The sequence below is a fragment of the Prionailurus viverrinus genome, chromosome A2, assembly GCF_022837055.1.
Source record: "Prionailurus viverrinus isolate Anna chromosome A2, UM_Priviv_1.0, whole genome shotgun sequence".
NCBI classification, from domain to species: Eukaryota; Metazoa; Chordata; class Mammalia; order Carnivora; family Felidae; genus Prionailurus; species Prionailurus viverrinus.
In genome coordinates this window covers 8,923,933-8,936,569 of record NC_062562.1, presented here as the reverse complement: position 1 = coordinate 8,936,569, position 12,637 = coordinate 8,923,933, and the positions used below count along the sequence as shown (strand labels likewise).

The following is a 12,637-nucleotide window of genomic DNA, read 5'->3' as shown; positions in this document are numbered from 1 at the left end:
CCCTCCTCCCCAGGAAACGGCTTAGGAGCGAGAAAGGCGCTGCCCCCCCCCCAGCCACACCCCGGGACATGGCCGCGCCAGGACCGGCCCAGGTCGCCCCCCTCGGACGCGTCCCCCAAGCCAGGTTCCGGGAGCGCGCGTTTGCGCGGGGCCCCGCGGGCGCGCACCGCGGACCGGAGCGGCGCGCCCCTCCTGCGTGTTGAAATTCAAACGAGGCGAACTCCCTCCGCGCGGCGCCGCCCCGACCGAGAGGTCGAGGCAGGGGCGAGCTGGAGGGGGCCGCGCTCCCAGTCCCGGCAAGTCCGAGGTTCCCGGGGCGGGGTCAAACCCGCGGCCAACGAGAGCGGCGGCGGCTTAAAGAGCTGCGTTCCCCTCCTGCGGCCCCACGATGGCTACCGAGCAGTGGTTCGTGGAGCCGCTGCCCCCCGGCCCTGGGGAAACACCGCCCGCGGACGACTTGGAACCTGGGGCACAGCCCTGCGGGGATCCCTCCTGGTTGGCGTCCCCTGGCGGACCTGGGGACCCACCCGAGGCGGAACCGGAGGACGTCCAGGGACAGCTCCCCGAGGCCTCTACCGCTACTCCTTCCCCCGAGCCTCTGGCCCCGGGCCCAGGGCCCGCCCCTCCTCGCCTACCCTTGGACACCATGTTCAGCCCCATCACCGAACAGCTCCGCTACCTGCTCAAGAAGGCAGATGATTTTCAGAGCTACTTACTTTACAGGTGGTGCTGGGTGGGGTCCTAGGTCCCTCGGAATGAGACTGAGGAGAGCAACAGGATAGGCAACGCACGCTAGGTTCGCAAACTCAAAAGCATTAGGAGCCAGAGACAGTAAATGAAGCTAGTTGACTGAGGATCCAATTTCGAAGAGTGATAAGGACTGTGTAGAAATTTGGGTTTAGGGAGGGCCTGCTATTACGCGGCCCCCAGGGGCTGCCAGTTCACGAGGACGGTTCTCCTAGTTTTTAACTGTTGGCTTATATTTTGAGCCCTGGGCAGGCTCAACAAAACCAATCTGTGCCAGACTTGGCCCTCTGGCTACCAGCATGGGACCCCAAAGGATAATGTGATTCCCAGCCCAGGGGAGAAGAGACTGTAATTCTCACATTTCAGTATCCATTGGAATCCTCTGGGAGGCTGTTGAAACCCTAGATTTCTGGGCTCCACCCTACAGGACATTTTGAGTGGAAAGTCAGTTGTGGAATTCAGGTGTCAGCACCTTAACAAGTGTTCCAAATGGCTTTGATGCAAATGGTCCTGGGAGATATTCTGAGAAAGTCCTGGCGCAGGGGGATTTTGTCATAGGGGTTCCGGGCCAGGAAGACTGGTTGCCAGTGAGTGGGGAATGAGGGACCCCAGGCAAAGGCCCCTTTCTCTCTTTAGCAGGGACCGAGTGCAGAAGGAACAGCTGGCAAAGGCCATGCCCACCTTCTTACAGATGTGTGAGCCCTACTTTCTTTACCTGGAGGCAGCCGCGAGGAGTGTGCCCCCCATCTATGGAGTCCTGCAGGAGCTGGTCCGAAAGGGGGTGTGTGGAGCAGGTTTTCGAGACCCTGTGGCCCTTTCTTCATTCCTCGGGGTTGGGAAATGGTGGGGGGAGGGCGATGCGGGCAGGCCAGCTAATCTCATTATGCCCCCTCTTCCATGCAGCTGTTGGAGATCTCCCAACAGCTGACCCTGCGCCTAGAACAGCTGGTCCTCATGTATGCCTCCTTTGGGTTTGTGGACCTGGAGGAGACCGACCCCCTAAGGTAAAAGGGTAGGAGATGGGAGTGGGGTGGGGAGAGGGTGGCGTCCAGAGCCCAGCCTCATTTCCCACCGTCCTGTCTCCTGCCAGTATCTCCTGTTTCTTCTGCGGAAGGTTCTCCATCAGCCCGTCCCACGAGGTGTCCATCTTCAGATACTGTGCCCCAGCCGCTTACACCGCCAGCCACTTCCCCCGATACCTCTATAAGAAGATGCGCTGGAATCTGGAAACCGCCCCAGAGCCCAGCGGCAGGGGGCAAGACTCCCGCGTGGATTAGTGAGTCCCCTGAGAGAATGAAAGTTCTCCCCTCTCTGTGCAGAATGCCAGTGTGGGCCTCTGAACCACCACCACCACCACCACCACCACCAAAGCATGGAAAGCCCGGCGGGAAACCAAAGATCTTCGAAAGGCCATCCCCACTTTTTAAAAAAAATTCACCCTCCCATTAAAAAAGTCCTCATCTTAAAAGTAGGCTGGCAAGGAGAAAAGGCCTCCGTCTGGAGCCACATCCCTACCTGAGAACTTGAGGGCAAATTCTGATGCGTTTCCACCTCACGCCCCCCACCCCAATCAAAGCCCTCAATTGAAGAAGGAAACTGCTCATTCTTAATTAATACCCTCCTCCCCTCCCAGCTACTTCCTGTGCTATCGAGATACATGGGAAGACACAGGCAAGAGTCCAGCCAATTCATGCCCCCAGATCCAGAAGTTGTGGTCCATTGGCCGATGGGTGCCGCTAGGACCAGCTGAGGATGACCTTTATTCATGGTAAGAACTAGGACAATGGCAAGGTGGGCTTGGGCCCTGGAGGGAGGGGCAGAACCTCACCAAAGACCATCCACTTCCCCCCACATTATTTCCGTTGGTAATAAGGAGAGCATTTTATTGTGCCCTGAAAAGTGCTTTATGCAGACTTGTGTCACAACCCATGGAGGTCTATACTACAGGCCCCATTTTACAAAGAAAAAACAGGTGCTCAGAGAGGTTAAGTTACCTGCCCAAGGGCACACAGCTAAGTTTAACTGGGTGATAGGCCAGGTCAGGGCTAGGGTTGTTCAACCTCCCAGAGCCATTAGCTCTAGGCTTCTCAGCAACAAGAAAAGCACTCCCCCCCTCCCCCAGGGTTTTTCCCACCCCCCCAGCTGAAACAAAGCCTCTTTCAGCCACCGGCCTCTCACTCGGAGGGGAGGGGTTCCCGAGAAGCTGGGGGCGCTCACGTCCCGGCCTGTCTGTCCCTGCCCCCAGGATCTTGTGCCCGCAGCCTCCTGGGGACTACCAGCAACTGCTGACCATCGGCTTCGAGGAGCCCTCGCACATGCTGGCCACCGACCTGCTGGTGCAGATTCTCACGGGCCAGTCAGGCCCGGCCCGTCCCCCGAGCGCGGCGGGGCCCGCGGCGTGGGCCGCGCAGGGGTCTTGAACCTGGAGAGAGAATGGGAGCCGGAGCCTGACAGTTCCAAACTCCAGGAGAGGGAGCAGGGGAGGGGCTCACTCGTTCTCCTAGTGCACCTCGGCCTCGCCTTCCAAGGGGCCAGGCCAAGCTGGCCCGTTCGCACCGGGTCCGACCTGGCCGCGGAGCCCTGCGCGGGGACACACCAGTTTTGCGTTAAATAAAAGAAAGAAAGAGGTCACAGGCTCGGCGTCCGCTCGGTGCGCCGCGCCCCACCCCTTGGGGCGAGGAGGCCCCGCCCACCTGCGCGGCCTTCTGGGAAATGTAGTCTTTGAAACAAAACCAAAGTCCCCTGACTGGCGGACCAGCTCTCAAGGCATGCGCAGAGGCGCACATGAAGCTAAAAGGGAAGTAGCAGTGCCTGTCAACAACCGGAACCCAGAAAACCTCAAGTTTTGGGTAGCCGGGAAATTCAACGCCCAATGGGGGAAGGGACCCCCGGGGCCACGCCCACTCTCCTATTTTGACCCGGAAGTGACTTATTTTTTACCGAAGAGACTATATTTCCCGACGTGCATCAGCAAAGGGCCCGTGATCAGTTTCCTAAAGGCCAGAGTCAAATCTTCCTCTTCCAGCTTTTGGGTCATGGAGTGGGCAGGTCATCTTACTTCGCGGGGTGTCCGGGCGCGCGCGGGATGGGAAAGCCGTAAGGAACTCCAGCTTGGGATCTCTAAGCTCCACTCCAACCTTGGACTGGAAAGGAGTCACGGGTTGAGAGAAGTGAACTCACCTCTTCGAAAGCTACAGCGCGCGAGTGGCGGAGCTCCATCCTGAACCGGGTCTTTCTGATTACAGCTGGTCCCTTGCGAAGGGAAGGGTGTCATTCCTGACCCGGGTGTCACTCATCTGCCAGTTACCCCCGTAGGGGCTGCCTTTTCATTCCTGGTAACATTTTTGGAGTCGTCGGAGGAGAGACCTAGCATTTATGCTTTTGAGCAAAGCACTCGCTTACCTAAAACTCCCAGGCACAAAGGCACATAGTACTGTAAGCACCAGTTTAAGATGACAAAAACGGGCGTGAGAGGTAAAATGAATCAAGACTGGACGCCAAAACCTTGTATCTTTGGGGGAGGGCGGGGGGAGACAGCTTCTGGTGACAATTTCTGATTTCATCAAAGATTTTTTGGTCTGAATGAGTTCAAGGGGATTCTGAAGCTACCTAATACTGATTTAAGTTAGTCCCTGTGAGTGACATTCACTGTAAGACTCTAGCTTAATTAAATAGAAGTTTAAATTGAGCCAAAAATGCAAGTCACATGTAATTTCAAACTTTCTAGTAACCACATATGAAAAATGAGGTAAAGGGACGCCTGAGTGGCTTAGTCCGTTAAGCATCCAACTCTTCCACTCAGGTTATGATCTCACCATTCTTGAGTTTGAGCCCCTCATGGGGCTCTGCTTGAGATTCTGTCTCCCTCTCTGTGTCTCAAAATAATAAAAATTAAAAATGAGGTAAAAAAAAATGTCAGGTTATTTTTAGTGATATTTTTATTTAACCCAACACATCCAAAATATTATTTCAACCTATAATCTATGCGAGAAACTATGAATGAGATATTTCCCTTTTGGGGGTACTGAGTTTTTGCAATCTGGTATTTCATACTTACAGCATATTTCAGTTCAGACCAGCCACACATAGCTTGAGACTGTCTCCCTTAAGACAAATCCACAGGCCACTTAAGACTAAAGGCTTCTGGGGGCACCTGGGTGGCTTAGTTGGTTAAGCATCCAACTTATGCTCAGGTCAGGATCTCTCAGTCCGTGAGTTCGAGCCCCACGTCGGGCTCCATGCTGACAGCTCGCAGCCTGGAGCCTTCTTCAGATTCTGTCTCCCTCTCTGCCCTCCCCTGCTTAAGTTCGTGCTCTCTCTCTGTCTCTCTCAAAAATAAATAAACATTAAAGGTTTCTGGTGTGAGGTGCTGGGAGGGGAAAGAAACAGGCCTGATTTCCTGGATCCTGTCGCTCAGGAACTATCTATACGCATGATTCTCCAACTTGAGTGTGGAATCATGTGGAAGGTTTGATTTTTAAGTCTGGGGTGGGACCCAAGAATGTGTGTTTGTTGACAAAATCCCAAGCCAAAATCTGATGCTGCTGGTCCAGGCACTACACTTTGAGGACTGCTGGCCTACATCTACATGATGGTCCTCAAACTTGGCTCCATGTGGAAAGCACCCGTAGAGCTTTAACAAATACAGATGCTGGGCCCCCCCGGGTGGCTCAGTCAGTTGAGCCTGTGACTCTTGATTTCGGCTCAGGTCATGATCTTGCAGCTCGTGAGTTCCAGCCCTATGTCCAGCTCTTTACTGACAGTGCAGAGCCTGCTTGAAATTCTCTCTCTTCTTCTCTCGTTGCCTGCCCCCCCCCCCAAAAAATATTATTATTATTTTTTTTAATGTGCTCTGGGTGTTTCCATTTCCCACCCTGGCAGCACTGGCTCTTTGTTTTCTCTCCAGACCTTTGAAAGTCACCATCAAGCATGTGCTCAGTGTGGTGATGATGGGATGGGGTGTGGTTCCTTCTTGAGCTGAGCTGCTCTTGTGGTGCAATGCTGTGTGAGCATTCTTCAGTTCTTCATTAGCTACTTGTCCTATGTAGGATCAAGTCTGTTGCTAGACCCAGGGCATACAGTGTTGGACAAATCCAAGAGTTTAAACAACGATTCTAAATCATTCCTGGGTTTTTTCTGGGTCTCAGTGCACGCCTAAGAAGCTGATACCCTAAAACCACAGAATATAACTGCAACGATACACTTTTTCAACTTAGGGTGTCCACAAACTCTTGAACTCCACCGGGGGGAGGGGCCTGAGCCCCCTGGCTTGGGAGGGAAATTAAGGAGGGCTTGGCAATTGACAGCTACAAGCTCTACTACAAACAGGCTTTGCTTATTAACATGCCTGTGCCCCACACCCCATTTAAAAATGTTTCTAAGTAGTCACATTTAAAGTTCAGTAGAGGGGCGCCTGGGTGGCTCAGTCGGTTAAGCATCCGACTTCAGCTCAGGTCACGATCTCGCGGTCCGCGAGTTGGAGCCCCGCGTCGGGCTCTGGGCTGGTGGCTCGGAGCCTGGAGCCTGCTTCCGATTCTGTGTCTCCCTCTCTCTCTGCCCCTCCCCCCTTCATGCTGTGTCTCTCTCTGTCTCAAAAGTAAATAAATGTTAAAAAAATAAAGTTCAGTAGATTTTTATCTTTCTTTCTCTTTTTTTTAAAGTTTACTTATTTAGGGGCATTTGGTGGCTCAGTCGGTTAAGCGTCCGACTTCGGCTTAGGTCGTGATCTCACAGTTTGTGAGACTGAGCCCCACATCAGGCTGTCTGCTGTCAGCACAGAGCCCACTTCAGATCCTCTGTTCCCCCCTCTCTCTCTGACCCTCCCGTGCTTACACTGTCTCTCTCAAAAATAAATAAAACATTTTTTTTAAGTTTATTTATTTGGGTGGCTCAGTCGGTTGAGCGACTAACTTTGGCTCAGGTCATGATCTCACGGTTCATAAGTTCGATGCCCGCATCAGCTGTGTGCGGACAGCTCAGAGCATGAAGCCGGCTTCAGATTCTGCGTCTCCCTCTCTCTCTCTGTCCCTCCCCCACTTGTGCTCTAGCTCTCTCTCTCTCTCAAAATAAACATTAAAAATTTTTTAAATTTTTTTAAGTTTACGTATTTATTTTGAGAAAGAGACAGCATGAGTGGAGGAGGAGCAGAAAGAGAGGGAGAGAGAGAGAATCCCAAGCAGGCTCTGTACTGCCAGCACAGAGCCTGGTGTGGGGCTCAATCTCACAAACTGTGAGATCATAACCTGAACCAAAAACAAGGGTCAGATGCTTAACCGACTGAGCCACCAGGCACCCCTCTTTTTTTTTTTTTTTTAAGAGAGAGAGGGCATGCGAGCCAGGAAGATGGGCAGAAGGGGAGGGGGAGAGAGAGGGAGGGAGGGAGAGAGAGAATCTTAAGCAGGCTCCACACTCACTGAAGAGCTCAGCAGGGGCAGGGGAAGCAGGGAGGCCTTGGTCCCATGATCCTGGGATCATGACCTGAGCCGAAATCAAGCCACGGATGCTCAACTGACTGAGCCACTTAGGCACCCCGAGATTTCTCTTTCAAAGGCTAGGTTTCCCCCTTGCTTTTGGAAATCAGAAGCTCACTCACTACGGATATGGAGGAACACTTACCTGCGCGTTGAAACAAGGCATTTCCCAGCATACCCCATTTCTCTCCTTAATATTTGTCTGGGGTCTACACGCATGGGAGGTTTGCAACAGCTGGACAGATCATAAGTGGCTTTGTATGCCCTGCGAAGAAGTTTGTACCCTCACCGCCACCACCACCCCCCTTTTTTTTGCAGGTATTGCTTACGTCCCCAAATAAGGAACAACCTCTTATCACCTCTGTCTAGCCAGCGCCCAGCTCCCGGGCATACCATTGGCACTGGCACAATAAATGTTGAAGAAGTCTGGAAAAAGGGAGGGCATGAGCCAGTTTGTCCGAACACCGCAGTTCGCGCCCGCGCCGCCAGGGGGCACCAGGACCCGGGCCGGGCCGGGGGAGACTAGCAGCCCCAGAACTGGGCGATAAGGGCACATTCCATACTCGGGCTGGCACCTCCTGTGGTTTCCTCAGGCCTTCTTCCACCAAACGTGCTCCCGCCCCAGCCCAAAGTAAGAGGACCCAGAGGAAAACAGCCTGCACTGCCCAGAAAGAAGGGGCTTTATTGGGGAGTGAGGGTAGCCGAGGCATTTACTCGAACGGTAAAGGCCGGAGGCAGAGGCCAGTTCAGTTCGCAGTTAGGCGGAGAAGGGCTGGACAGTTTCACTGGCAGGATTGACAGTGGTGGTGTTTCCCAACGTGGACTAATAGTTTTATAGAAGAGAATGGCCAATTTCGCAAAGAGGAGCTGGTCGACTTCATCTTCCCCGGAGCAGACTGCTGACCCTCTCCAGGCCTTCGGCGTATTCGGAGGGCACTCCCTGGCGCCCCTACCAGTTTCCTCTGATGTGTGTGTTACCTCTGGCAGGGTGTCCCAACCTACTGGAACCTCAAGGCTTCCGCTCCTCCTGGGGAGAGGAGGCCAGACAGAAGGCCGACCTCAGAGACCCGGGCACCGTGGGAGTGACACTCATGCACAGGGTGGGGCAGCTTGGTTCCCAGGACTATGGCATCCCCGTCACCCCCTGGCCGTGTCCAGAACTTTGTGTCCTAGCCCAGAGTAACTTCCCAGGGGGCGCGGGGGTGCACTTCCCGTGGCCCAGCATCCTGACGCCCCGGGGAGGAGACGTGGGGGAAGAGCGACTTGCGCTTGAGGGAAGAGGGGTGGGGGGAAGGGCTCCCACCTGCTCCAAGCCGTTCTCCGATGCCTTTCTGCGGGGAGGCCAGATCACCGCCAGCTTTCCGTCGCCCCTGCTCGCTGCGGGGGAAGGGGCACTCAGCGGGGGTTGCCCCTCCTGTCACCAGCTGGAGGCGGCCAGCACCAAGGAGACCGGCCGCGCCCCTTAAACACACAGGCGTTTACCCTCCTTCCCATGGAGGCCTCCATTCGGGAGGAGGGAGCAACCTGAAGGAGGGAGGCGAACCCAGAATGGGGAGGTGGAAACCCGAAAATTCACAGGGAGCATCCAGGAGTGTCAGAACCCAGGCAGGTTCCCTGGAATCCGATAAAGACATCTAGAATCCTCCTCCCTTCCTCCCACCCAAAGCCTAGGTGAGATGTATCCAGGAGTCGACCATTCAGAGTAGGGCGTGGAGCACAGAGAGAGAGCAGCCCTAAAGGGGTGGGGCAGTGAACGGAGAGTTGAGAGAGGGCCCCAGGAGTCTGGGAGCCCCAAGGAGGTACCCTAAGTGCCAGAAGAGAGGCTACTGGAGTTGGGCAGTTGGTGAGGGCGGCTGGAGCCCTGAGAGTCCCTAGAGTGGGGGCGCGCGTGGCTTACCCGTGAGGCTCGGCGCGGGCTCCTTGAACTCAGCGGTGCCGTAGACGCTGAGCCTCTGGCGCTGCAGCTCCCGTTCGCGCTCATGCACCTCGCGCACCTCCTGCTCCAGCAGCGACGGCGCGACCCGCGGCGGGGCACGGGCCAGCACCGGGCACCGGCCTTGCACGGCCAAGCGAGGCCGGCCTCCGGGATCCGGCAGCCCCTGCGGGCCCGCGCCGCCTTCCTCCGCCGGCGAGGAGCCGCGTCCCGCGGCGGTCTCAAAGAATCGCTTGAGCTCGCCCAGCGGCTGCGGCGGCGGCCGGGCGCACTGCTCTGGGGCCGCGGGACGCGCCAGCGCCGCCTGACGGTGGGCCTCCCGCTCGATGTCTCGCTGCATTTGCGCGCCCGCCCGCGCGCGCTCCAAGGCGCGCGGGAGCGCGGGCCCCGGGCCCGGCAGGCTGAGCACCGGTCGCACGCGTAGCTCGACGAGTTCTCGGCCGGCGCGGCCTGGGCTCAGGCCCCGGCTCCGGCGCAGGCTCTCCTCGCGTTCGCAGCTGCGGCGGATTTCTCGCTCGATGGGCGTCTCCATGAGCGGCTTCCCGGGGACCTGTTGGGGGGTCTCGGGGCGCAGTAGAAAATGCAGCAGGGGGGCTTCCGAGTCTGACCCCGAAGAGGAGGTCTCGGGACACTGAAGAGGACAGTGCTTCGGGACCCCCGCGCTTCGTGCTTCAGACGGCTCGGGGTTGTCGTCGCCTGTCTCGAGACTCTCAAAACCCCCAGCTGCGGATGGCCCGGGGCGTTCTGTGTCCAGCCCCGCTGATGGCCCAAGGACTTCACTCTCTCGCTCAGGGGTCTCCGCGCCCTGCTCCGCGGAGAGCACGGAGACCTTGCCTCTTGGCCTGGGTACGTCGGCGTCCTGCTCTGCGGCAGGCCCCGGGACTTCGATGTCTGACCCGGGGGGCTCGGGGCCCCGAGCTTCGGACGACCCCAGGGCTCCGCTCTCCGGCCCGGGGGCCTCGGTGTCCAGGGTTGGGAGCAGTTCGGAAGCCTTAGTTTCCAGAGCCGGAGTTTTGATGCTCAGAGCTGAGACACGGTGCCCTGCGCAGCACCTGTGGCACAGTCACCGCCCGCGGGTTCTAAGGCGTCGCCTACCTCAGCCGCTTCTCTGACCCGCCCCTGGCCTCCGAGAACGGCCCCCGGGGACAGGGCCGGGCACCGCCCCCTGCACCTGCAGGAAAGACTTGGGCCCCGCCCTGGCCCCGCCCTCGGGGCGGGGGCGCCCCGGCAGGGCACTGCATTTGGTTCACTGACGCGCCTCAGGTCAGCTCAGGGCACCAGACTTCTCGTAGGAGGGCTTCCCTAGACTTGGCCCGCCGGCTGGGGGACAAGTCTGGGTGCCGTTCCACTAACGGGGCGCCACCCTGGCACCTTTTCGCCCTCACGTCCCCGGCATTCCCGGGAGGATTGACCCCCACCTCTGTCCTGGGTCGGGTGTTTGAACCGCCGGCTTTCTGGTGCCGGTGTGCTCCAAAGCCATCTTTCCGAAGCCTTGCTAGCCCCGCCCAGACCAGCGGGGAGCAACGCCCCTGGCCCCTGGGCTGTCCATCCATGTTCCACCCCTGCAGCGCACAGCTCAGACTGAAGGGGGCGCCAGGAGCCCTCTCATGGCGCGTCTCAAGGTCCCCCGCCCAGTGCCTGGGCTCCACTAGGCTTCTTCCGAGAGGTGTACCCGCCGCTCGCGTCAAGCCCCAGGCTGCTTCCCCGCACCCCTCCTGGAAAAGTCCGCAAGGCGTCCGCGGCCAAGTGCACTTCCAGACTGAGGGAAGAGGGAGGGACAGACCCAGCGCGCCCGTGGCTTAGAGGAGCAGCTGCGGTTGAAAGGCGGTCACCTTGGGCCCAGACAGACGGCTGGGAAGGCCCGGAGAGGTATCCAGGCTTGCGGTGTGGAGCAGCTCTCCGCAGCTGGCGCCAGATCTTGGCGTTCAGAGGCAGCAGGGTCGACGCCCCCGCGCCGACCCACCCCCAAAGACATTTTCCACTCTCCTCCCCCAGGCTCTCCCCAAATCTGTCCTCTGGCCCTACTCTACCGTTCTAGGGTGACCAGGAAGAAAGATATAGTTACCTAGAGAAAGGTTGGGGGGGGGGGGTGGTTGCTGAACAGCCTGGGAACCTCCAATAATCCAACTAACAATCACTCCTTCCCCCAGCTCTCCGCCTACTCTGGTGACTCCCTTCCTTCCCCTGGATCCTAGTCTCAAGCTCCTCCCTCTGACCCCTTTGGCCTAATTGGAATTGGGCCCAGCTGGGTTCCATCCCACGCAAAACCTCCGCAAGGTACCAGCCTTCGCCAAGGCTCAGTTCCCTTGTCTGTAAAATGGGCAGAGCGGTGTCCACTTGCTTAGGGGGGGGGGTGGTCATGAAGATTAAAGCTTTACTTCTGGAAAGAGTTGTCTACAGCATTCTCTCGTCTTCATCGCCTCCCATTCATGTTTGACAGCACTGACAAGGCTCTGGGTCCCACCACCCCACCGAGCCTTTTCCATCCAAGGTCACGGATGGACTTCACTTGCCAGACCCTGGTTCCGGGTCTGACTTCCTCTTCCGTTAGCTCCTGGGTCTCTGAGGATGCCATCTTCTCTTGGTTTCCCTCTCAGGCATTTCTTCTCAGACTTCTGTTTCACCTGCATGGACAGGCTTCCTTTCCCCCCTGGCTTCCACTGGGTTTGGCTGATGGGAGAGAGGGAGTGAGGTCAGCACGTTTATTCCATGCCCCTGCCCGTAAGCCACGCTGCTTGTGTCCCTCGCTGCTGGTAGTTACTCCACACAGCTCTTCACCAAGGCCAGTGCGTGGATACGGCCCCGGGCTGTTGCTAACAGAGATTGTTTCCCCAAATCTTTGTAAGCCAACTCTTTTTTGGGGTGCCTGGGTGGCTCAGTCAGTTAAGCCTCCGATCTCAGCTCAGGTCATGGTCTCGCCGTTGGTGAGCTCAAGCCCTGCATCTGGCTCTCTGCTGTCAGCAAGGAGCAGGCTTGGTTTCCTGTCTCCCTGGCTCAGCCCCTCCCCTGCTTGCTCTCCCCTCTCTTCCTCTCTCTCAAAAATAAACAAACATTTTTTTAAAACCTAACTCTTGACTGAGCTCTGATGAGTTACTCAGTTTGACTATGCTATCTCTTTCCTGCCAGCACTCAGCCCCTGACCAATTCCAACCTCATGCTTTATTTTATTTTTTTAAGTGTATTTATTTATTTTGAGAGAGAGAATACCAAGCAGCCTCTGCGCTTTCAACGAGGAGCCCAACACAGGCTTGAACTCACGGACGGTGAGATCATAACCTGAACCGAAATCAAGAGTCCCAGGCTTAACCCCCGGAGCCACCTGGGCGCCCCCACAACCTCATACTTTAAACAACATCTCTGTGCTGGTGTCTCTCAAATCTCTACCTCTGACTTCTCCTCTGGGTTTAAAATTGGGTTTTTCGACACTTATTTGTTTTTGAGAGACAGAGAGAGAGGGAGCATGAGCGGGGGAGGGGCAGAGACAGAG

General features: G+C 56.9%; 2 protein-coding genes across 4 annotated transcripts; one reads left to right on the top strand and one right to left on the bottom strand.

Moving 5' to 3' along the window:
- Positions 1–241: 241 nt before the first annotated feature.
- CA2H19orf67 (chromosome A2 C19orf67 homolog) lies at positions 242–3,369 on the top strand. 2 transcript variants are annotated; one of them, XM_047849140.1, is made up of 6 exons: positions 242–723; positions 1,387–1,528; positions 1,651–1,751; positions 1,838–2,023; positions 2,381–2,515; positions 2,993–3,369. In XM_047849140.1, the coding sequence occupies exons 1-6, from the start codon at positions 389–391 to the stop codon at positions 3,165–3,167; spliced, it is 1,074 nt and encodes a 357-aa protein (XP_047705096.1). In that variant the 5' UTR covers positions 242–388; the 3' UTR covers positions 3,168–3,369. The 2 variants fall into 2 exon arrangements, with proteins under 2 accessions (XP_047705096.1, XP_047705095.1); XM_047849139.1 differs by having other exon boundaries at positions 1,384–1,528.
- Positions 3,370–7,899: 4,530 nt separating this feature from the next.
- On the bottom strand, positions 7,900–11,989 carry MISP3 (MISP family member 3). 2 transcript variants are annotated; one of them, XR_007145676.1, is made up of 3 exons: positions 9,115–11,989; positions 8,521–8,741; positions 7,900–8,244 (listed from the first exon to the last, which is right to left on the bottom strand). XR_007145676.1 is itself a non-coding variant. In XM_047826754.1 (3 exons), exons 1-3 carry the CDS (start codon positions 9,680–9,682, stop codon positions 8,227–8,229), a joined length of 660 nt encoding a protein of 219 aa, XP_047682710.1. In that variant the 5' UTR covers positions 9,683–11,981; the 3' UTR covers positions 7,900–8,226. The 2 variants fall into 2 exon arrangements, 1 of the variants encoding a protein (XP_047682710.1); XM_047826754.1 differs by having other exon boundaries at positions 8,521–8,594; positions 9,115–11,981.
- Positions 11,990–12,637: the final 648 nt, after the last annotated feature.